Raw genomic sequence first — 26,073 nt, 5'->3', positions numbered from 1 at the left:
CTTTCTGTCAAAATAAAGTCCTGCTGGGAAGAAAACGACCGTTATTTGTTCAGGTTTAAGTGAAAAAGCACTTGAATGAAAGACAGAGAGGAAAACCTTAAAGTTCACTGCAAAAACTCTAAATCTTACCAGGAATATTTGTCTTATTTCTAGTTAAAATGTCTCATTTTTAGTCAAAAAATCTCATTACACTTAAAACAAGACTCATTACCAGAAAAAGAACTTGTTATTTGATCATTTTCACCTGTTTCAAGTAAATTTTCACTTGAAATAAGTAGAAAAATCTGCCAGTGGAACAAGATTTATCTTCTCATTATAAGTAAAAAAATCTTGTTCCACTGGTAGATTTTTCTACTTATTTTAAGTGAAAATCTACTTGAAACAGGTGGAAAATATTCTTAAGATTTTGAGTTTTTGCAGTGTAGCGATAGTGTAGTGATACATGAAACTCTATGACGAGCCGTTTTAACATTTAAAGGCTAAATTTGACTAACCGGAATTAACATTGGAAATATCTACAACTGCATTTTGACTATAGTCGTAATTACATTGTGAATTGTCATTCAAGATATCTGCAATTACACTGCAAAAACTCAAAATCTTACCAGGAATATTTGTCTTATTTCTAGTTAAAATGTCTCATTTTTAGTCAAAGAAAATCTCATTCCACTTAAAACAAGAGTCATCACTGGAAAAAACAACAATTTTCACCTGTTTCAAGTAGATTTTCACTTAAAATAAGTAGAAAAATCTAAGATTTTTTTGCTTGTAATAAGAAGATAAATCTTGTTCCACTGGCAGATTTTTCTAGTTATTTCAAGTGAAAATTTACTTGAAACAGGTTAAAATTGTCAAATAACAAGTTATTTTTCTTGTAATGAGTCTTGTTTTAAGTGTAATGAGATTTTTTTACTAAAAATGAGACATTTTAACTAGAAATAAGACAAATATTCCTGGTAAGATTTGGAGTTTTTGGAGTGCACATTTCAACTAGGCAGAATGGAAGTTAAAGATATCTCCAATTTGAGATATATATATTTAAAATTCCTTTCAAGATCTCTATAACTTGATTACAGATATCTACAATTAAATTATGACTGTCCGTAATTCCAGTTTGAGATTAATTTTAGCTAGTCAGAATTCCAGTTCAAAATATTTCTACAACTTGGTTCTGACTAGTCAAAACTTAATTTAAGATATCTAAAAAAGACAATGTAGATATTTTGATCTTGAACTGGAATTATGACTAGTCGTAATTCACATTGCAGATATCTGCAGTTGAATTGTAGATATTTGTGATTAGAAACCCTCAGAATGTAATTGTAGAAATCTGAAATGCTCTTTTTGACTAGGAAGAATTGAATTGTGGATATTTCTGCAACACAAATCCAGTGTAGCTGTTAAATGTTAAAACGGTTTGCCATAAAATTGGACATTCGTACTTCCCTTCCTGGTTATATTTATATTTCCACATTACTTCCTCAGAACAACCTCAGACCGGGAAGTAGGACATCATCTCTGTGGCAGCTGATACTTTAATGTTTTAATGTTTCCACTTCTCCAATGTGGTCATGGTTTCACATGATGCTGCACGAGACGGAAGTTACACAAGCAGAAATATAACATCTCACTGCAAAAACTCTAAATCTTACCAGGAATATTGGTCTTTTTAGGGCGAAAGCCCTATTGTATCTGTAAGAATTTTTTATTTTTTATTTTTCTCGTTTTTCTTCCGATGAAATGAGATCCTTTTTTCCCCCTTAAACGTGCCCCAAAAGTCACCAAATTTTGCACCAATCCAGGCCTGGTGATAAATGTGATATTTAATGGTTTGCATTAATGGGCGTGGCCTAACAGCTCAACAGCGCCCCCTAGAAAACTTTGTTCCTCAAGCCCCACAATACGGTTAGACGTACATGCACGAAAATCAGTACATACCTGTATCATGTCACAACTTAAAGAAAAGTCTCTTGGGGTCATGGCAGGAAGTCGGCCATTTTCAATTAATCGTGTCATTTTGGCGCAATTTATGTCATTCCTTCGGCCACTTCTTCTCCCGAACCGTAACGTGCACCCAGGTGTGTTATACATCAAAATGTGCGTCTCCATCCTGCGACAACACGCATTACTTTTCTCTTTCAAAAGTGTTACCGTGGCGACGCTAGACGCCAAAAAGCGCACCCCCTCCATCTGATTGGTCCACATTTGATAGTTCCTACTTTCTGCCATAACTTTTGAATGGTTTGAGCCTGAATGTGCAAGGGGGTGCGAGGGCCCGTTCATCGCTGCTTGCAGCTTTAATTTCTAGTTAAAATGTTTCATTTTTAGTCAAAAAATCTCATTACACTTAAAACAAGAGTCATTACCAGAAAAATTACTTGTTATTTGACAATTTCCACCTGTTTCAAGTAAATGTTCACTTGAAATAAGTAGAAAAATCTGCCAGTGGAACAAGATTTATCTTCTCATTATAAGCAAAAAAATCTTGTCCCACTGGCAAATTTTTCTACTTATTTTAAGTGAAAATCTACTTGAAACAGGTGAAAATTGTTGTTTTTCCCAGTGATGAGTCTTGTTTTAAGTGTAATCAGATTATTTTTGACTAAAAATGAGACATTTTAACTAGAAATAAGACAAATATTCTTGTTAAGATTGTGAGTTTCTGCAGTGTGATCGTGGAAACAGCATCTCAGAACCAAAACAAGACCCTGAAACCCTTAAACCCCTTAATGTTCACTAAAGAACAGGGATTTGGGGGTTGGATGCTCCAAAAAGAGGATTCAATACCTAAAAATAAAAAAATAAAAACAATAATTGCAAAAAAAAGTCACGAAAATGAAAAAGGATAAAAAAAAGGCACCGTAGGTAAAATGAGGGACATCATGACCCTTAAGTGTTCCAGGTTAAAGTGATAAAACATCTGTAATATATTTACTACGGAAGAGAATCAGGGCCAGAAAAATAAAAATAACATTTTAGAGGAGGACGATTTTTTTTTTCATTATACAATGTTGAGAATAATGTTAAAATATTGAGAAAAAAGTCTATATTTTGTGAATAAAGTTGAAATGTTGAGAAAAAAGCAAAATTTCGCCTTTTTTCAAAAGATTTCGACTTTATCCTTGAAATTGTATTTCAACATTATTCTCGAAATTTTGACTTCATTCACGAATTTACAACTTTATTTACGACATTTCAACTTTTTTCTCGAAGTGCACAATTAAAAATATCTTCCCCTCTCAGATATTTTTCTCCTTCATGGCCCTGATTCTCTTCCGTAATTTACACATAAAGTCGGATCCCGAGACTTTTAGACGACGTCAGCATCAGAGCCGTAACCTGAGCTCCTTCCATCCGTCCTGATCCCTAAACGGTTAATAATAAAAGCTAACAGTCAGAACTTTACGTAAATCTGAACATGTTTCCCCAAAAAAACATTATTATTGTGTACAAAGACAAAATTCATAAAGTGTTTAATGTCCGAACTACGGAAGAGAATCAGGGCCAGGCGGGAGAAAAAGTATTTGAGACGGGAAGATTTATCTTTATTATGCACTTTAAGAAAAAAGTTGAAATGTCGAGAAAAAAGTCAAAATGTCGAGAATAATGTTCAAATACAATTTCGTGAAATTTCATGAATAAAGTTGAAATACATTTCGACTTTTTTCTCGACATTTCAACTTTTTTCTCGACATTTCGACTTTTTTTTTTGACATTTCAACTTTTTTTCTTAAAGTGCATAATGAAAAAAAAACCTTCCTCTAAAATATGACTTTTATTTTTCTCCGGCCTGGCCCTGATTCTCTTCCGTACCAAAGTGCACGTTCCCCTGAGGAGGCAAAACTCACTATTCCTTAAAAAATAAAGATCCTAAACATTTATGATTGTCTGAGAAACTAAAGCTTTTGTCACAAACGTTTAGTCCCTTTAAACACGTCCACGTGTGAAGGAAAGAGCCGTTTTCAGGATAGAAACAGCTCGGAGAGGAAGAAAGTGTCACTAGTTCAACTGTTACTGCTGGTTTAGTCCTGGTTTACTGGTTTTTACTGGTGGGAGTCCAGGGACCAGCTGGGAGTCGGGTATCAGCTCAGCAGAGGACGGTTGTCGTCGTTTTCCTCCGGACTTCCCTCCTCCGAGGAAACAGGCTCCGCCCCCCCGTCGCCGTCGGCAACGTCCACGCCGTACAGAGACACGGCCCTGGAACAGAAGAACAACGAGATGTTACATAAATGGAAACGAGCTTCTTCTCTCTCAGCTGAAGGACGACAGACGTCTCCAGACGTAGATCTTGTTTTAATAGTTTGAATTTCAAACTATTATTGTGGCCGGGTGCAGGAGTGGGCGTGGTCTGCAGGAGTGGGCGTGGTCTGCAGGAGTGGGCGTGGTCTGCAGGAGTGGGCGTGGTCTGCAGGGAGCAGCACAGGTGAGCCTGGTTCAGCTGATTGGATTCACCTGTGCCCAATCAACCTCTCCACCTGCCTGGGTCTTTAAGGAGCGGCTGCACCAGCAAAGGTTCTGCTCCAGGGAACACAGAACTGCTGAGTGCTGGTACTCGTCTGTGTCTGGCTGAAATAAAAGTTCAAGGATTTCTCCCCGAAACCCGGTGTCCTCTTTCCTCTCTGGCGACCCCAGGAAGCACGAGATTGCTACAATTATATTCTGACAAAAAAACGCCACAATATCATAAAAGACTCACTGCTTGTAGGAGTTGGTGCGAAAGTGCTGAAATAAGGACTTTATTTTACTATTAAAGGTGATTTTGTGACTGAAGCAGCAGAATGTTTAACCTCTGGACTGTCAGAGTCCAACAAAGCTGCTCCGGCGCCTTCAGGGTTGAACCGAACGTTAAATAATAAAAAACTACTTTATATGAGGGTAGAAAAGTTCAAAACTCTGAAAGTTGAAATTATATACATACATACACACACATATATAGATAGATCTAACTTATTTTAGTGCAATAACCAGTAAATACATCAAATACCTCAAGTATTTTTGAAAATATTTGTACATTCTTTGTAAATATTCATTTTTTTTTTGTGTTTACTATTTTTTTTTCTCTTGTACATACTCTTTTTCTACTTTTTATATTGCTCTTTTTATTATTTAACTATTTATTGGTTATTACTATTTTAAATCTTTTGTATAAAGCGTGTGTGTGTTTTGGCTGCACGACTGAATTTCTCCTCTGGGAGATCAATAAAGTCTACTATTCTATTATTTTGCACTGTATATAAGGACCAGCACCTGTGATTAATGTAATTTTGTGGTTATGTAATATGAACAATGACAATAAAGAATCTTGAATCTACATTATTAATGAATCTGTATTTTATTAAAGGTTTTATAACGTAAAAGCAGAAATAACAACAGAGAAAAAGTCATTATTTATATAATATATATATGCTTTTACATTATAAAACCTGTAAACCCACGTGGACGTGTGCACTAAACCGACGCTGCGTCAGAAACCACATTAATGGGCTGAATAAGGAAGTGAGTCCTGGTGTTTCCTGGGAAGTTCAGTCAGTAACTTCCCTTTTCTCAGGTAGTCGACCACGACGGTGGTGGTGGTGCACCTGGAACCTGGAACCTGATCCATGTCTGGTTTACTCGTAGATAAACTAATAAATAACCTGGAACCTGGGAGCAAACACCGCTGACCCCCCGGCCCAATATCCCCCCGGCCGATACCCCCCCACCACCAGCTGATAACTGGATGCTGCTCATTTTTGGAAAGATAGGAATGAAGCAACGAGTTGGAAAGAAAAAAACTGTGTAAACATTTCCTGGAAGAAAATCAGGTTGAGTTTCCTGCTAAAATAAACCTGTTTGGTGAGTTTTTGTTGCTTTGTGTGAAAACAGAAACAGATCTGGAGTCACATTTCCTTCAGGATTAATAAAGTATCTGTCTATCTATCTATCTATTCATCCATCTAGATCAGCAACCCGCAGCTCTTTAGCGCCGCCCTAGTGGCTCCTGGAGCTTTTTCAAAAATATTTGACCTTTTTTTTTTTCTTTCTTTCTTTTTAATGTTGACATTTCGACTTTAGAAATTTTGACTATTTCCTCGACAGTTTGACTTTTTCTTTTTGTCTTCATTCTAAGGCTGATACAAGACTTGATTTTTTGCGGCTCCAGACACATTTGTTTTTGGTCCAATATGGATCTAAAACATTTTGGTTGCCGACCCCTGGTCTAAAGTATCTATCTGTCACGGTTTGGTACTTCCTGTTTTATTTTGAAGGCCGTGTCTTTGTTTCAGTTCTAGTTTAACCTTCCTGTTTCTGCCTGATTGTGGTCACCTGTGTCTCGTTAACTCGTTTATATCTGGTTTTATCTTTTCCTGCTGCTCCGTTCTGTTTCCTCCTCCGTGTTTTAACGTCAGGTTTTAGTAGTTTTACTTTTCCACGTCAGGTTTTAGTAGTTTTACTTTTCCACGTCAGGTTTTAGTAGTTTTACTTTTAGTAGTTTTACTTTTCCACGTCAGGTTTTAGTAGTTTTATTTTTCCACGTCAGGTTTTAGTAGTTTTACTTTTAGTAGTTTTACTTTTCCACGTCAGGTTTTAGTAGTTTTATTTTTCCACGTCAGGTTTTAGTAGTTTTACTTTTAGTAGTTTTACTTTTCCACGTCAGGTTTTAGTAGTTTTACTTTTCCACGTCAGGTTTTAGTAGTTTTACTTTTCCACGTCAGGTTTTGGTAGTTTTACTTTTAGTAGTTTTACTTTTAGTAGTTTTACTTTTAGTAGTTTTACTTTTCCACGTCAGGTTTTGGTAGTTTTACTTCTTCACGTTCATGTTCTGGTTTTTGTTTCCTGCTCGGCAGCTTTGGTTTGGTTTTGGATCATCCATCTATCCATTTATCATTTATCTATCCATCAAAGTATCTATCATCTATCTATACTGTATATATCTAAAGTATTCCTCCCTCCCTCATCCCTCCATCTCTTACCCCAGGACAGATAAAGGAACTCCACAGAGTCCTCCCTCATTTTCTTCTTCTGTCTCTCAGCGAAGGCGGACACTTTTTCTGCTCCTCTCCCTCATCTATCTGTCCTGCTACTGCTTTTGTTTGTCTTGTCTTCAGAGTCTCTCCTTTTCACTCCTCCCAAACTCTACAATCATGGAATTGATTAACTGGTCTCTCAGCACAATTGACTACATTTTTGAGAGGAGAAGTCAGGGGGTAAGGGAGCCCTCCTGCCCCCATGGGATGTTTTTTGCTGGATACACAATGGATTCCTGGAAACATTGGAAACCGTTGTGTTTGGTGATTCTGTCTGTCGAGGACGTTGAAGATGCTTCATAATTGGATTTATGATAGCAGGATTTCTCTTGATCGGAGGAGGGGGATTCCTGGTCTACCGACAAACGTGTAAGTGGTCGACAGCTGTTCTGGCTCTTTCAGAGCTGCCGGACGTGGCTGAAGGATCAAGCAAGGTGATCAACACTCAGACTTTAACGCTGGGGGAGCAAAGCCGTAAGCTGGATGTGATTCTTGAACAGAATCTCAGGCTGGCGGCGTCTTTGAGCTCATTGGCAAGATGGATAAGACCTTGGAGAAGTTGGAAGCTCGGCTTGGCGGGAATTGATCACAAATTCATCTGTTTGGAGTCGCCATTGATGAACCAGAGACTGAAGGCAGACGGAAAATTACTGAGTCTGCCTGTTCTTTTCAATACAATTGTTGATTCTATAATCTGACCTTGACAGAGCGGTTTGGCCGATCGCTCTGGTCACAATCTCCCTGGTGGAATGTAAACAAGGGACTCTGCCCCCACTAACCCTCCCCTCTCAGGAACATCTGTGGACCTGTTTCAGAACTGACTGAGCCGTCTGATAACATCAAGGACAATGGCTGAGAGCAGCTCTAGGGCAAAGTTTTTCACAGACTTACCGCTACACACACACTTACTGCTAACCACACCCCCCCCATCTTCAACGCCTTCCCGACCCCCCCCTCTTATCAGCACCCCTGACACGGACGGCAGGTTCGAGCGCCTTCCATCTTACCCCAGGACAGATAAGAGGAACTCCCCACATCCCTCCATCTTACCCCAGGAAAGAGAGAGGAACTCCACTCAGCCCGGCCGCCAGCAGGAACACGAACCCCGGGTTCCAGGACACGGTGGCGGCGTAGACGCTGCTGAAAACGGCAGCCGCCACGTTGTTGGTGAGAGACTCCAGGAAGGAGAGGCAGGCAAACAACGCTCCTATAAATACAAATAAATACTAATAAATACAAATAAAACCAGGGAGGAGAGGCAGGCAAACAACGCTCCTAATAAATACAAATAAATACAAATAAATACTAATAAATACATAAAACCAGGAAGGAGAGGCAGGCAAACAGAGCTCCTGGAAATACAATACATTACAATAAATAAATGAAAACAAATAAATTAAACAGGGCGCCTGAAAATACAATACATACATTACAATAAAGAAATAACAAAATAAATAAAAATGTTAATAAATAAATACTTTTTTTTTAAATGAATGAATAAATTAAATGTAACATTAAAAAGCAGCTTTGCAAGTTTTCACTGATTGCAAAATAAAAAGATAGAATAAATACAAATAAAAAAAAGTAAATAAATAAAAATAAATTTTAAAATAAATTTAAAAAAGATATTTTTTTAAATGAATTAAAAAAATAAGTAAATTAATATATACAATGAATAAATTAAATTTAACATTAAAAAGCAGCTTTACAAGTTTTCACTGATTGCAAAATAAAAAAAATAGAATAAATAAATAAATAAAAAATATATATAATAAATAAATATAATAAAAAATATATAATAACACCAGGGTGGGGGTGGGGGGGGTTAGAGGTTCTGCACCAACGCTCCGCCGGGTCCCTGAGGGCCTCCACTCATCCACTCATCCATTCATCCACTCATCCTCCACTCATCTTCGTCCGGTTCTCAGCAAAGGTCGACGCTTTTTCTGCTCCTCTCCTTATCAACCTTCCCTGCTTTCGCTTGTCTCGTCTTCAGAGTCTCTTCTTTTCACTCCTCCGAAATTTACAATTATGGAATTGATTAACTGGTCTCTCAGCATAATTGACCAAATTTTTGCAACAAGAAGTCAGGGGGTAAGGGAGCCCTCCTGCCCCGATGGGACATTTTTTGCCGGATACACAATGGATTCCTGGAAACATTGGAAACCGTTGTGTTTGGTGATTCTGTCTGTCGAGGACGTTGAAGATGCTTCATCAGGCCGATCACTCTTGGTCACAATCTCCCTGGTGGAATGTAAACAAGGTGACTCTGCCCCCACTAACCCTCCCCTCTCCCACGAACACCTGTGGATCCCTGTTGCAGAACTGTACCGAGTACTGTACTGTACTGAGCCCCTGACACGAACGCCGGGTTCGAGCGCCACGCTGCCGCGGCCCTCACTTGGATGAACTGTGCCGGGACCCCCCACCCTGACTTGCCCACTCCCCATACCCAACAAGCTGTGATGTTGTTTTGTTGTGTGTATGTTGCTTTTCTGTGCTGAGGTGTTTTTTTGCACCTTGACACCAGGTATTAATACTAGGGGTGTAACAATATATCGTGCCACGAAATTTCGCGATACAAAAACGTCACGATACGTGTCGTGGAGGTGACAACCTGTATCGCGATATTATGTTATTAATATTAATCTATTGTGTTGACAAGAAACGCGCATCCGACCGCGGCCGCGGCTGCGCGGACCAAAATCTTCCTCCGCTCAGGAGAAAGTAGTCCCGTTTTGCGGTCCTGTTTTGAGCTCTGAACCTTTACTGATGTAAGTCTGGTGTAGAGTTAAGCCTTACCTTATTAAATTAAACCTTTTTGGGGTCGTGAGTAGGATAAACACGGAGACAACTTCTGCGTGAGTTTGCGTGTACTTCAATGTCCGCTCAACAGCGTAGGATTTCAGACCATCAACACAACACCTAGTGCTGTATCACTCCGCCCAATCTAAAACATACTAACAACTGATATACTGACTAGTGTAATTATAGTCCCTGATTTACAGAATATAAAGAATATATTTACAAAATAATGAACCCTGAATTACCAAAATAACCTTCTTAACAAAAATGAATCTCCTCTTACACTTATAAGGTGAGCAGGAATAAATCTTTTTATGATGTAAAATTGTATGTATTTATTTACTTGTATTTATTTATTCAATTTTAGTTGTTAAATTTCTGGAAAAGAAAAAAGTCAAATCATACATGAGAGAAACTATTCAGTTTGTGGCAAAATATTTTTATTATATGAAACTGAAGATGCATAATGCAAACCTGACATTTACTTTTAGTTCAGTTTGTGGAAAATGGTTGGCCTGGCTTTCTCTTTAAAACTTAAACAGTTATAAAGCATTACAAACTGTAAAAATAGGGCAAACGCACAGCATTATGTGTCTTTCAAATAAAAGACATTTTTTTCCAGTTATATATTCCTCATTCAAGGTTGTTAAAAAATACTGCTATAATATCGTATCGTATCGTTATCGTGACCTCAATATCGTGTATCGTACCGTATCGTGAGATTAGTGTATCGTTACACCCCTAATTAATACACAGTGTGAAGATGCCCCCCCCCCATCCCAGTGTCATCCTTCCTCTAAAAATGGCGTCCGTATTAATGATGCCATCGGTGTGAACCGGAGTCAAGTTCTCTCGTCTGATTTATGTCTGACCTGGAAATAAAGCTTTTTCTGATTCTGATTCTGATTCTGATCGACTCACCCTGCTGAGATTCCGGGATGATCTTTGACATCATGGAGCGAAGAACCGGGAACGGAACGATGGCCAGAAACATGGGGACCCGAGCTGGAATAAACAACAACACATTAACAACAACAACACATTAACACAACAACAACAAACAACAACACATCATCCTCCACCAGAAGAAGGAATGTTTTTATTTCTCCTTCTGTAGAAACGCAGGTAAATGTTCATTTATGTTTCAAGGTGTTTTGCTGTGGAACAGTTTAAAACATCTAGGTGAAACTTGCTCAACATTATCTGCATTCAAAAGAAAGCTGAACAAAAGTTTATAGGTTTTTAATACATCTGTGTTTTTATTTACCTTTATTCAAATATATTTAATTGTACTCCGAAGTATCGTAAAACTCTGTAAAGGCATTTGGATTGTGCTTATATGGTTTTGTTATAAGGTTTTTAATCACGTCTCCTGCTCGTCTTTTCTTACCTTTTTATTCTGTGTAATGTTCATTTTTACGAGTGCAAACAATAAAACAAACGCATCAACACGAGCAGACGTTCATCTTTAACTTCATGAGTTCATCGACTGGCTGTTACTGGCATTAACAACTAGAATGATATAAAACCTTATTATGCAAGACTCTAATAAAACTAATCGTAGGTTTGTATCTTTTCTACGTCTCCTAAACTCAATCTGTCAATCAATAACCGCCACTTTGTTCCTGATCAAATACAGTTGAAGTTTTAAATTTCTTTCGCATATTTTGTTCATATTTAACATTAAAAAGCAGCTTTATAAGTTTTCACTGAGTGCAAAATATTTATAAATAATTTTTTTTAAATAAATAAATAAAAAATAAATGAATAATAATTTTTGAAATAAATTAAATTTAACATAAAGAAACTGCTTTAGAAGTTTTCACTGATTGCAAAATATGGTTTAAATATATTTTAAAATACATTTTATTTTATAAATACATACAAATTTAGTAAATGAATGAATATTTTTTAAATATTTATTATAATATATATTATATAAAATAAAAAAATAAAAAAATAAAAAAAGTCAAAAAATAAATAAAAAAAATTGAAATAAATGAATAGAAATTACCCAAACAAATTTCAAAGTAAAAAAAATAAAACAATTTAAAAATAAGTAAATAAATAAATAATACATGAATATTTTTTTTAATAAATTAATAAAAAAACAAAAAAAAATTTATATATATATATATATATATATATATATATATATATATATCAAAGGTCACATGGTGTAGAGCGTCGTTGCTGAGACGGGTCACCTACCAGTGAACATGAGCACGGTGGTCCCAGTTACTCACCAGTGAACATCAGTACCAGTTACTCACCGGTGAACATGAGTACGGTGATTCTCTCACCAGTGAACATCAGTACGGTGAGTCTCTCACCAGTGAACATCAGGACGGTGAGTCTCTTACCAGTGAACATCAGTACCAGTTACTTACCAGTAAACATGAGCACGGTGGTCCGGGCGAAGGCCAGCAGGACCAGTCCTGCAGTAACAGACAGGATTCCCAGCAGGACGATGACGAGCTGAGGAACTCCACAGTAGGTGAAGGCCGACACGCCCACGAAGCTGGTGAGGAACACGGTGGTGGACAACGCCGCGCCGTAGCCGATCAGGATCTCCGTCCAGCACAGCGGCTCGTTCAGCTCGTACAGCGTCACCATGGAGACGCCGCCCACGTAGGAGAAGGTGAAGCTGGTGAAGACGAGCATCAGGAGGACCAGGACGGTTCTACGCCGGCCGCCGGCCCCCGCAAACACCTGGTGGTAAAGTTTGGACGATACAGCCTTTTATTAATATCTCAATGTTTTTAGGCCACGTCACGTCACACAATATATATCGCAATATTTTGCCTTAGCCTTGAATTAACACTTTGATGCATACAATTAGTGCTGAAACGATTCCTCGAATAATTCTAGTAATTCGATTACAAAAAATGATGGAGGAATTTTCTCTGCCTCGAGGAATAGTTTAATTTTGCAGCTCAAAGCAGCTAACCTTTTAAGTGATGTGTGTTATCAGGTGTAATGGCATTTTTAGTGCTCCCATGAAAAGCAACGTCGGCTTTGCAAACCTTGCAAGTATCTTTTTATTCGCCGTATCGAGGCTAAAATGCTCCCAAACTTTTGAAGTTTTATTACCCGCAGCTGCAGAGACGCTATCGCGCATGCGCGACTCTCGGGAGAGATTGTATTGGAGAGAGACGCCTCACTCCGTTGGAAAAAGACGTCTGGAGACAATTGTCGACAATGGAAATCATTGTCGTCAATTTTGATTATCGATTTTTGTCGACAACGTTGACGAATCATTGCAGCCCTATTGCAATATCGATTTTTTTTCCCCACCACTACTCGATATATCGCCCAGCCCAGGGCTCGGCAACCCGCGCAACCCCTCTTTAGCGCCGCCCTAGTGGCTCCTGGAGCTTTTTCAAAAATGTTGGACCTTTTTTTTTCTTCCTCTTTTTCTTTAACATTAATCTCGACATTTCAACTTTTTTTTCAACTTTTCTCGAAGTGCATAATGAAAAAAAAATCTTCCTCCTCCTAAAATATTTAGATTTTTCTCCTGCCTTATGGAGGATTTTTTGTGCCTAAATTAAATAAATAAATACATCATTAATTAATTAAAATGGGAATGAAATATATCATTAATTAATTAAATGTGTCATTAATTAATTAAAATTAGAATGAAATATGTCATTAATTAATTAAAAAAACAATTCATTTAAGTAAAAATATATATTTATTATTTCAGCATTTAATTAATTAATGACACATTTAATTAATGATTTCGTGTTGCTGAATCATGAAATGTAAATGTAAAACTGTCAGTTTCACTCGTCAAAGTCAGTGGGCGGAGCTAACGCAAATCTAGTGGAATCCACTGCTTTGGTCTGAAACTGGAGGTAGAAGAGGAAGATTTTCTAAACATGACAGCTGTGAGTTTGGAGGATTTTCGTGAACTTTGTAAAGAGTTGGTGAGCGATATCTTCGACCTTGCAGAGTATGTGGAAGCAGGACCTGCTGACCCCGAACATGTAGCGTGTAAAGCAGAGGAAGTTTCTCTGCTTCCTCTGCTGTGTTCGCGTTAGCCCCGCCCACTGAGTTTGACGAGTGAAACTGACAGTTTTACATTTACATTTCATGATTCAGCAACACGAAATCATTAATTAAATGTGTCATTAATTAATTAAATGCTGAAATAATAAATATATATTTTTACTTAAAATGAATTGTATTTTAATTAATTAATGACATATTTCATTCTAATCTTAATTAATTAATGACACATTTAATTAATTAATGATATATTTAATTCCCATTTTAATTAATTCATGATGTATTTATTTATTTAATTTTGGCACAAAAAATCCTCCATACTGCCTGGCCCTAATACTGATCTGTAGATTGGCTTAACAAAAAGAGTCACGTGGAAAGACATTAGCATGTTACATTTGCAGCCGAGGACCCAGTTCTAACTAATATAGAAACATGCAGCATGTGTGTCTTCATTCTAAGGCTGATACAAGACTCTTCATTTTTTGCGGCTCCAGACATATTTGTTTTTTGTGTTTTTGGTCAAATATGGCTCTAAAACATGTTGGGTTGCCCCCCTGACCCCCGGCCCAGTCCTACCTGGTAGAATCCCAGCAGGGCCTGCTTCATGGCCCCGGCCCCCCCGGGCGTTCCCAGCTCGGGGGGAACCTCCTTCACCGTCTCCTCCAGCAGGAACACGGCGTACAGCAGGATGAGACTCTGGCACAGCGCCGACGTCAGGAAGGGCCAGTTAAACCCGGCGGCCCGCAGGAAGTACCCGGTGGAGAGGGCGGCCACGCCCGACAGCAGCCCGATCATCATGTCCACGCCGGCCATGCGCAGCGTCTTCTGCCGCTCGTCCTTGCACAGGTCGGCGATGTAGGCGAAGCAGCCGCCCAGGAAGGTGCCCAGGCCCCCGAACAGCGAGCTGAGGAACGAGGCGGCGATCAGCAGGTAGATGTTCAGCTCGAAGAACGACACGGTCAGGAACGCCGACGTGTAGAGCAGAGTGCCCACCAGGGGCAGCACGATGGTCACCTTACGGCCCCCGCGGTCGCTGTACGCCACCAGGACCAGCGTCACCATCAGGGACGGGATGGTGGAGAGAAGCTCCGAGTAGAGGGAGAAGAGGGAGGCCTGACGCTGAACCTCCTGGAACAAGGAGAGAAGAGACGGTTCAGTAGAGAGAGAAGAGGGAGGCCTGACGCTGGACCTCCTGGAACAGAGAAGAGAAGGTTACGTTCAGTAGAGGGAGAAGAGGGAGGCCTGACGCTGGACCTCCTGGAACAGAGAGAGAAGAGACGGTTAAGTTCAGTAGAGGGAGAAGAGAGAGGCCTGACGCTGGACCTCCTGGAACAAGAAGAGAAGTTCAAGTTCAGTAGAGGGAGAAGAGGGAGGCCTGACGCTGAACCTCCTGGAACAAAGAGAGAAGAGAGAAGAGAAGTTCATGTTCAGTAGAGAGAGAAGAGGGAGGCCTGATGCTGGACCTCCTGGAACAAGGAGAGAAGAGACGGTTACGTTCAGTAGAGGGAGAAGAGAGAGGCCTGACGCTGAACCTCCTGGAACAGAGAGAAAAGAAGTTCAGTAGAGAGAGAAGAGAGAGGCCTGACGCTGAACCTCCTGGAAAACAGAGAGAGGAGAAGTTCATGTTCAGTAGAGAGAGAAGAGGGAGGCCTGACGCTGGACCTCCTGGAACAAGGAGAGAAACAAGAGAGGTTGGAGATAGTTAGTTACAGGTTGGAGATAGTTAGAGACAGGTTGGAGATAGTTAGAGGTTGTAGATAGTTAGAGACAGGTTGGAGATAGTTAGAGACAGGTTGGAGATAGTTACAGGTTGTAGATAGTTAGAGACAGGTTGGAGATAGTTAGAGGCAGGTTGGAGATAGTTAGAGACAGGTTGGAGACAGTTAGAGACAGGTTGGAGATAGTTAGAGACAGGTTGGAGACAGTTAGAGACAGGTTGGAGATAGTTAGAGACAGGTTGGAGATAGTTAGAGACAGGTTGGAGATAGTTAGAGACAGGTTGGAGACAGTTAGAGACAGGTTGGAGATAGTTAGAGGCAGGTTGGAGATAGTTAGAGACAGGTTGGAGATAGTTAGAGACAGGTTGGAGATAGTTAGAGGCAGGTTGGAGATAGTTAGAGGCAGGTTGGAGATAGTTAGAGGCAGGTTGGAGATAGTTAGAGGCAGGTTGGAGATAGTTAGAGGCAGGTTGGAGATAGTTAGAGGCAGGTTGGAGATAGTTAGAGACAGGTTGGAGATAGTTAGAGACAGGTTAGAGACAGTTAGAGACAGATTGGAGATAGTTAGAGGCAGGTTGGAGATAGTTAGAGGCAGGTTGGAGATAGTTAGAGACAGGTTGGAGATAGTTAGAGACAGGTTGGAGATAGTTAGAGGCAGGTTGGAGATAGTTAGAGACAGGTTGGAGATAGTTAGAGACAGGTTGGAGATAGTTAGTTACAGGTTGTAGATAGTTAGAGACAGTTTGGAGATAGTTAGAGACAGGTTGGAGATAGTTAGAGACAGGTTGGAGATAGTTAGAGGCAGGTTGGAGATAGTTAGAGACAGGTTGGAGATAGTTAGAGACAGGTTGGAGATAGTTAGAGACAGGTTGGAGATAGTTAGAGGCAGGTTGGAGATAGTTAGAGGCAGGTTGGAGATAGCTAGAGACAGGTTGGAGATAGCTAGAGACAGGTTGGAGATAGTTAGAGACAGGTTGGAGACAGTTAGAGACAGGTTGGAGATAGTTAGAGGCAGGTTGGAGATAGTTAGAGGCAGGTTGGAGATAGTTAGAGACAGGTTGGAGATAGTTAGAGGCAGGTTGGAGATAGTTAGTTAAAGGTTGGAGATAGTTAGAGACACTTTGGAGATAGTTAGAGACAGGTTGTACAGCAACAGTGTGGTTCTCCCACTGCACTGAGGCAGAGCGGCAGGTGAGGACAGCAGAGAAGATCCCTCCCTGAGGGACGTCCTCCCGTTGTCTGAGCTCAGGCCATCATCACAGACTGCCCCCCCCCCTCCCTTTCACCTGTCAGACCTGCTACCCTCAACCAAACGCAGGTCAAACAGGTGAAAGGCCCACCAGGTCCATCAGAACAAGAACTAATTACCCTTTTCCACTAGTACATAGTGCGACTCGACTCGCCTCCGTTTTGTGCTTTTCCACTAGGGGTGGACGCGGGTGGAGGCGTGCTGAGTAGATACTTTTTCTGTATCTATTCTGCCGAGGTTCTAAGCTGCTGAGTCGGCCCTGGATCTGACGTCATCACACTACAGGCCACCGATTGTTCGGGGGGTTGGAGTCAGACGTCTGAGTCAGGAAGTGGGAATCAATCTGTTTCATGATCCAACTCTGAGGGTCAGATGTTCATAAACCTGGTGCTGAGGAGAGAATTAAAAAAGGGATGTAGACGGAGATAAGGAATGACCAGATCTACCAGGAGCTCTGTCTCTTCATAGCTGCTCAGATACCAACACACTTTTCAGCAGCACAGAGACAAACAAAATTTAAAAAAGCGTTGCCGCTTGAAGCTTCTTTCACTCTCATGTTTTAACTTGATATGAAACACAAGCCACAGACCCAGCAGCACATCTATCATCTCCTCCAGGTTCTACATCTTTAGTGTTGATGTCTTCTCCCTTTAGATACACAATCACACTCCAACCTCCTACTCTGGGTATTGAAAAGAAACAAAGGCAAGGAGAGTGGAGGTGAGACGAGACGCACTGAGTAGGTACAAGTATAAAAGCCATAAGAGACTCAGGAACAGCTTCTTCCCTCAGACAGTCACCACACACACACACACACACACAGTCACCGCACACACACACACACACACACACACACACACAAGCATACACACACACACGTTACTGAGCTCATGTGTTTACTCTGCTCTGTTGCACATTCTTGTACACATACCGTTCTTTTTACAGTCTATTTTATTTATACTTATTCTACTTTTTTACTTAATCTGTTTTTGAAGGAAAACACCACTCACACATACTGCCTTTAATTTCGTTGTGCCCTGTATAATAATAAAACCGGTGTGTAACTAATAACGGGTTAATAAACCTGTGTAACTAATAACGGGTTTATGTACTTTTCCCTTTATTTTATTTATCTATTGTTAGTCTTGGCTATTTTTCTTTCTTTGTATTTTGCATTCCACATTTTATATCAGGTTATTCAGTTATTATGTTCTAATAAAACAGAAAAGTGCACTATGACCTGAACTCTGAGCACTGATGTGTTTACTGTAAATGTGCAACTGTATTTTAATGGGCTCTAATAAAACACATTTGAAAGATAACTAATAAAGTGTTAATAAAACCTGTATAAATGATAAAGGGTTAATTAAATCTGTAAACTAATAAAGTGTCAATAAGCAGCTGCAGGTCATGTGAGCAGCTTTAACACGTGTATAACTAATAAAGGTTTAATTAAACCTGTCTAACTAATAAAGTGTTAATAAACCTGTATAAATGTGTCATGTGAGCAGCTTTAACACCTGTCTAACTAATAAAGTGTTAATAAACCTGTATAAATGTGTCATGTGAGCAGCTTTAACACCTGTGTAACTAATAAAGGTTTAATTAAACCTGTCTAACTAATAAAGTGTTAATAAACCTGTATAAATAAAGGGTTAATAAAGAGCTAAACTGTCATGTGAGCAGCTTTAACACCTGTCTCTCCACTTGAAACAGGATTTTCCAGTACTTTAGTTTTTCACTTCCCCCTTGGTTTTATATTTCTCTCTGATCACATGATACAAAAAAAAAGAATCCCCAATCTTTACAATATTTTTTACAATAGTTCTTTTAATTCATCATTCTGGAAGTGTGTATTATCTTGTCTGTCATGTATATTTTCTATATGATTGTCTCTGTAACTACAGTAAGTCGTTCTGCATCACAACGTGACGGCAGAGGAAGATAAATAAAGATAAATAAAGATAAATAAAGATAAATGTCTTGTGACTGAAGTCGACTTGTCTGGACTTGACACCTTTTATCTTTTTATCTCATGACCAGTTTTAAAAGCTGTTTGAGGGAAATTCATTGGAAAATTGATGTTGTAACAAAAAGGTACAAAACATTTTGATAGAAACGGTTGACAGAGTTGTTATTCCCCAGGAGCTGGATAACTTATATTATATTATTATTATGTGCATGTGTGCATGTATGTATGTGTGTGTATATATATCTATATATATATATATATATATATATATATATATATATATATATATATATATATAAAATTTATATATTTATATATGTATAGAAATTTAATTAATTTTGATTATAATGATATAAGGATTTAATAAGTTTTTACTTCTTTCTCTGTTTCGAACATGTTAATTATGATGGATGCATGTTTTTATTTATATTTTTGTCTTTTTGTTTTCTTATTTACATTTATTTATTATTGTTTTCACTACTGCTTCATGTTCAAAATAAAATTTCAATTAAAAAACTATTATAATGATAATCAGGGAAGTTGATGGATGACACAGTTTATCTTCAGTGTATAATAATCATAACAATACAACTCCGAAATAAAGTGAACTTTTATCATATTTACTGCAATTATTAAAGTATAAATGTTATTACAAAGTATTCAATAATACTAAATACTTAGTATTATTATCATATCATAATAATATAATAAGTTATTCTCCAGCTCCTCCTGGGGAAAAACAACTCAACCGTTTCTATCAATAGTTTTGTTTTGTACCTTTTTGTCACAACATCAATTTTCCAATAATAACTCTCTAAAATCCCCGTTTGGAACTGATGTAAAAGATAAAGGTGTCAAGTAAAGGTTGAGAAACCAGCAGACGTTGATATCGGTGGGAAAGAAACTTTCCGTCCTGTTCTAATTCTGTTACAGGTTTCAGACGAGCAGCTGTGCATGAAGTTAGTTTAAAAATTAAGCTTTTCCTGGAGATCTGCTTGACGTTTTTATTCCGTAAACTTTTGCACGTCAGTTTCAGTCTGAGCTGGTTTTTGTTGGAAGGGAAATAAGAAACAGCCTGTTGCAGATTAAGTTAACGAGAGTACAGATGGCTGAGTGGGAAGAGACTGGTGGTTGTGTGTCTAAAGATTGATTTTTTTCATCATTACATTACAACTTTTGGTGTTTTTTGTTTATGCACAAAAAAAAGGAATATTTTGTTGGACACGAGAATAACTAGTGCCATGTTTTTGCTTTTAAATATGTTTAAATGTATGAAAACATTAAAGTTTTCAGTTATAATTGGATAAATTGTCTATATTTCATTACTTTATATACTTTCTTGGGGTTACATTTGCATAAAATGCTATAAAACCAAATGCTCAAAAATTTTAAACCGAAATAGACCGAAAATGGAAAAAATGTGGAATGTGGAAAAAAAAAAAAAAAATCAAAGCGATTTCCTGCGTCTCTGTTTCCTCCTGGATCTGTTTGATAATTCTGACCCACGATGTTTCTGAAAGCAGTTCTAGTTAGAGAAATAACAGGCAGAAAACAGGTGAATTGTTCAGTTGCGGCTACAAGCACCAAAATTGTCACATACTCCTTAGGGGTTGCTCTTTTGATGAAACCATTCTGCCAGAAAAAACCACACACAAAACCTGTAACAATACTAAAGTACACACTGCCATCCATTTACCAGTGTCAAACATAACAAAAAAAACTCAAATTTAGCAGAATATTAGGATTCTGGGACTGATATATGGTACAAGGAAACCAAAGTCCATGGCTCCAAATGTAGATTCTACATAGTGAAAAGGTTATGATTTGACACCAAGATCATTCCAATACGACAACTCTATTGGATTTTATTGTGAAATGCAATATTACTGTATATTCGATGGCGGCCATCTTGGAAAAAAGCTGCCATCTTTTTTTTTTTTTCTGGCACATGGTTTTATCAAAAGAGCAACCCCTAAGGAGAATGTGTGACAATTCTGGTGCTTGTAGCCACAACTGAACGATTATTCCTGTTATTTCTCTAACTATTCTATCAGCATTCTGGGAGCTGATTGGTCGTTACAGCATCATTAGCTGCTAATCAGCGTCTGCACTAGCTTCACACTGTGTATCATTGTGCCTACAGATTTGTCTCTGGCTGTAAACATCTTTCCCACCACTGGAACTCGTACGCCAAAACCGCTCGGCCATCTTTATACGTACGCAGGCGTTTGCATTGGTTGGTTATTTCTAAAACCCTTCTTGATCGGTCCCTGCTCACCTATGTTCATATCTCCATAGAAGCCAAAGCCATTACGGCCTGCACTCCCATGATGCTTTGCACTTCATTGTTCCGCGTGTTCGCACTGAGCTGGAAAAAGAGCTTTTAAATTCCCCCTTTGCTTGGAACTCCTTTCAGAAAGACTTCAAACTGACAGAGCTGATATCTTTCTTGATTTTGGTTGGATCCTGAAGGTCTAGAGCGTGAAAGCTTTAGAGTCTCTGTACCTGATGGTAGTTCTGTCTCCTAAACATCTTTATATGATTGATGTGATTATGTACTGCTAACTGGCTGTGACCTCCTATGCATCTGCACTTTAGAAGACATGGTTTTATCATTTTACTGCTACTTTGTTCCTCTGTTATTGTTTTGTATTCTGTCCTTTAACCAGCAAGCCTTGAGCTAAGAACTATTGAAATCGCAACGATTATTATTATTTTATCCGAAAACAATTGCGTTTTTGAGCCACATAACTTACTCGAAAAGTTGTGAAACTTGGCACGCACGTCCCATGTGGTGAAAAATTACGTATTCTAATAGTGTCAAAAAGGGGCGTGGCCTAACGGCTCAACAGCGCCCCCTAGAAAACTTTGTGCCTCAAGCCCCACAATACGGTTTGACGTACATGCACGAAAATCGGTACACACCTGTATCATGTCACAACTTAAAGAAAAGTCTCTTGGAGCCATGGCCCAAACCGAACAGGAAGTCAGCCATTTTGAATTAATTGTGTAATTTTGGCACAATTTATGCCATTTTCACGTGTCGTACTTTAACAAACTCCTCCTAGCAGGATCGACATAAAACTCACTCAGGAGACACAAAAGACGTTAACCATGAAAAGTTATCAAAATCGTGAGTTTTCGTGAAATGGCGTGGCCGTGGAGCCGCGTCAAACAGGAAGTGATACTAGTAGCTGATAGGCATAACTTTTGAACGGGTTGTGATAAAGACATGTGGGTGGTGTCATCGGACTTGGTTTTGAATCCCTGTTAGCCCCGCCCATTCATCTGATTAGTCCATATTTGACAGTTCCTACTTTCTGCCATATCTTTTGAATGGTTTCACATAAAGAGTCATGGTGGAGTCATCGGACTCAGTTTTGAGTCCTTGACCTTTATTGGGGAAAATTGCACGTGTGCGCGAGGGCCCGTTCATCGCTGCAGCAGCTTTAAAGATTTTATTAGTTTTGACGTGCTGCTCCTTCCTGGCCAGGTCTCCCTGGTGGAAGATCCTGGATCTCAATGGGCTGATACTGGTTAAATAAAGGTTAAATTAAATAACTACTGACCTGGATGATGCTACTGTGGTTGTTACTGGTTATTACTGGTTATTACTGGTTGTTACTGGTCTTTACTGGTCGATACTGTTCATTACTAACCTGGATGATGCTGCTGTGGTCGTTACTGGTTGTTACTGGTCGTTACTGGTCGTTACTGGTCGTTACTGGTCGTTACTGGTCGTTACTGGTCGTTACTAACCTGGATGATGCTGCTGTTCCCTGCACCGCTGCTGTTCCCTGCACATCTGGAGGTGTTGGTGGAGGCCGGGTAGCTGCTGTTGGTCAGCTGCACCCAGAGGCGTCGGTACACGTACTGCTGCACCAGCGGGTAGATGAGGAAGCTGCTGAAGGCGTACAGCGCCACCACGGGCTCCACCAGGTACAGCCGCCGCATCCTGGGGGAAAAATTACCAGTTAATAACATTTATGTTCAGGAAAAAACACCACGGGCTCCACCAGGTACAGCCGCCGCATCCTGGAGAGAACTGACCAGTTAATAACATTTATGTTCAGGAAAAAACACCACGGGCTCCACCAGGTACAGCCGCCGCATCCTGGGACAAAACTGACCAGGTAAATAACATTTATACCTTAATAATGATCTATTGTGTTTACTAGTAACATCCTATTGGTGCAGCGGGATCACGTGACGACCTCGACCCGCGGACGAAAAAAAAAGTCGAAATGTCGAGAAAAAAGTTGAAATGTTGAGATTAATGTTGAAGTACAATTTTGTACCGGGGTTCAACCTTACGGCCTCAGGCTGGAGCAGGTGAAGCTCTGAGCTCTGGAACAAGATCAATAACTGTCGTGTTGACTGGAGTTTGGGACTTTTCATACTTTATTTATTTACTTTTATTTAATTGTAGTTGTTAAATTTCTGGAAAAAAAAAATCAAGTCATATAAGAGAAACTATTCAGTTTGTGTCTAAATATTTGTACTTGTATGAAACTGAAGATGCATAATGCAAACCTGACATTTACTTTTAGTTCAGTTTATAGAAAATGGTTGGCCTGGCTTTCTCTTTAAAACTTAAACAGTTATAAAGCATTACAAACTGTAACAATAGAGCAAACGTACAGCATTGTTTTGTATTTTGTGTCTTTCATTCAAGGTTGTTAAAAAATACTGCTATAATATGGTGTATCGTACCGTATGGTGAGATTAGTGTGTCGTTACACCCCTACATGTCAATAACACACGATGCACGTGACTAAACAAAGAAAACAGACGGTTTGATCTAATGTTGGTTATCAGTGTTTCTGGCAGTTTAACTTTTACAAAACTATTTATTTGAAATGTCTCTTTTTGGATCAAATACTGTCTTCACAAGTGGAAAAATGACTCAAGACTGAATAATAATAACCATGTGAAGCTTCACATGGAAGCATTCCTGCAAAAAACACTGACAGATGCTGCAAGATCAGCTAAATCAGCTCAATAACAGGGTTCCTGCACGTTTTTCAAGGTCAAATTCAGGAACTTTCAAGGGTCATTTTCAAAATCTTCCAGCACCTTAATCACTGGGATAAAATACCTACAGGAATATTTATATTCATAATTATTTTTTCTGCTTTTTAATCACAATTATGTACATTGTATCATGCTGTTAACATCTAGTTATGTTTAATCTTACTGGTTTTATTGTAATAACTTGTAATAACTAAACTATACAGTCTGATCCCAATTTTGTGAAAAACACAGTTATAATTTCAAGCACTTAAACTAAAATTCAAACTATTTTCAAGCACTTTCAAGAGTAATTTTCAAAATCTTCAAGCACCTTATCGCTGGGGTAAAATATCTACAGGAATATGTATATATTCAGAATTATTTTTTCTGCTTTTTAATCACAGTTATGTAAATTGTATCGTGCTGTAAACATCTAGTTATGTTTCATCTTACTGATTTTATTTCTCCTTGTAATAACTATAATAACTACATAATAACCTTATAATAACTATACAGTCTGATCCCAATTTTGTGAAAGACAGAGTTATAATTTCAAACACTTTCAAGCACTTAAAACTAAAATTCAAGCACTTTTCAGGCCTTGAAAACACAACATTGAAATTCAAGCACTTTCAAGGATTTAAAACACCCTGAATGTTGGTTTATCAGTTTGTGGCAGATATGACCAGCTTTGTTTAACTTTTACAAAACTATTGTCTCTTTTTGGATCAAATCCTGTCTGGACAGTTGGAAAAAGGACTCAAGACTGAATAATAATTATTATTTTTTCCGCTTTTTATCACAATTATGTACATTTTATCATGCTGTAAACATCTAGTTATGTTTCATCTTACTGATTTTATGTCTCCTTGTAATAACTAAACTATACAGTCTGATCCCAATTTGGTGAAAGACACAGAGTTATAATTTCAAGCACTTTCAAGCATTTAAACTAAAATTCAAGCACTTTTCAGGCCTTGAAAACACAACATTGAAATTCATGACCGGCTTTGTTTAACTTTTACAAAACTATTGTCTCTTTTTGGATCAAATCCTGTCTTGACAGCTGGAAACGTGACTCAAAACTGAATAATAATAACCTTGTGAATCTGCATTCCTGCAAAAAAAACCCTGACAGATGCTGCAAGATCAGCAAAATCAGCTCACATGTATACTCAAATAACTCCCAGAACCGGACAGATCAGCGTTTATCTCTCTAATAAAAAAGGTAAAAGCACATTCTTGTAAAACTTACGTGTTAATGAGTGTCCTGGATCATGATCAGCTGTGTTTACCAGACGCGCCGGAGCGCTTGTTTTTATACGCGAGAACACCAGGTTATGAAAGGCGGAGGCCCCGCCCCCACTGGGCTGTGATTGGTCCGCTGGTCTCCAGGCTCGCCGTGATTGGATAGAAGGTCCTGTCAATCAGAAGTGGAGAGCCGGGCAGAGCCATTTAAAGCGGTACACTGGAGCGGAACGTATTATGACTTCTTTTTACACCATGACCTGTCAAATCTCCCGTTTTTGACCGTATTTGACCCTTCTTTCCCGCCATCCTCTCGTATTAGTATTGTCCCGTAAATTCCCCGTTTTATAATGTAATAATTTTTAAACTGCAAAATGAAATGTCACTAATCTCGCGAGAACGGCCCCCTGCTGCAGTCTGGGTGGCAGTTCTCGCGAGGTTAGGGACGACAACCGGAACAAACCCGGAACAACAAATGTTTTTTTTTTTGTTTTTTGTTTTTTGTATTCCTTACAAGAATTCCCTTTTTTATTTTTATTTTCCTTTCTTTTCATATTGTAATTAAATTACAAGAATTTGTATATTTTCAATAAAGTTTTGTTAAAAAAAAGATCAGAGATGGATGGATGTAACGAGAGAGAAGATGTTTCTGCTAAAAAAGTTAAGAATTAGTGTAAATATCTCTAAAAATGGGATATTAAAGTTATTTTCCTAAAGAGGAGGAACAGAAACTCGCATCTGTCATCAGTCCGTGAAGGCCAGAGAGCCACATGAGTGAAAATGACAAATTAAAAGGAAATGTAAATGTTTCACTTGAAGACAATCAATGTGTATATAAACTGAAAATATTTAAAATAAAATCTTGCCTTTGATCTTAATCTCTCATCTTCAAGATTTAAATTACATTTTTTTTAATTAAAAAAAATGTTCTTGCCTTTGATCTTAATCTTTCATTGTATTTCAAGATTTACGCAAAAAAATAATAAAAAAAGAAAAAGAAATTAAAAAAGAAATTGGATTTTGCCTTTGATGTTAATCTTTCATTGT

At 38.5% G+C, this 26,073-nt stretch overlaps 2 protein-coding genes across 2 annotated transcripts in view; both read right to left on the bottom strand.

Moving 5' to 3' along the window:
• LOC133460143 (RNA-binding protein Nova-1-like) overlaps window positions 1–26,073 on the bottom strand; it is a 434,537-nt gene that overhangs the window by 164,756 nt on the left and 243,708 nt on the right. The gene's annotated exons all lie outside the window — the stretch shown is intronic.
• On the bottom strand, window positions 2,547–25,077 carry LOC133460140 (lysosomal proton-coupled steroid conjugate and bile acid symporter SLC46A3-like). Its single transcript, XM_061740695.1, has 7 exons — window positions 25,034–25,077; window positions 22,525–22,720; window positions 14,403–14,954; window positions 12,203–12,524; window positions 10,734–10,817; window positions 8,058–8,214; window positions 2,547–4,197 (listed from the first exon to the last, which is right to left on the bottom strand). The coding sequence occupies exons 2-7, from the start codon at window positions 22,717–22,719 to the stop codon at window positions 4,083–4,085; spliced, it is 1,425 nt and encodes a 474-aa protein (XP_061596679.1). The 5' UTR covers window position 22,720; window positions 25,034–25,077; the 3' UTR covers window positions 2,547–4,082.

This window comes from Cololabis saira, chromosome 14 (genome assembly GCF_033807715.1).
Source record: "Cololabis saira isolate AMF1-May2022 chromosome 14, fColSai1.1, whole genome shotgun sequence".
NCBI classification, from domain to species: Eukaryota; Metazoa; Chordata; class Actinopteri; order Beloniformes; family Belonidae; genus Cololabis; species Cololabis saira.
The sequence above is the reverse complement of the archived record's forward strand: the minus strand, read 5'-3'. Positions and strand labels throughout refer to the sequence as shown.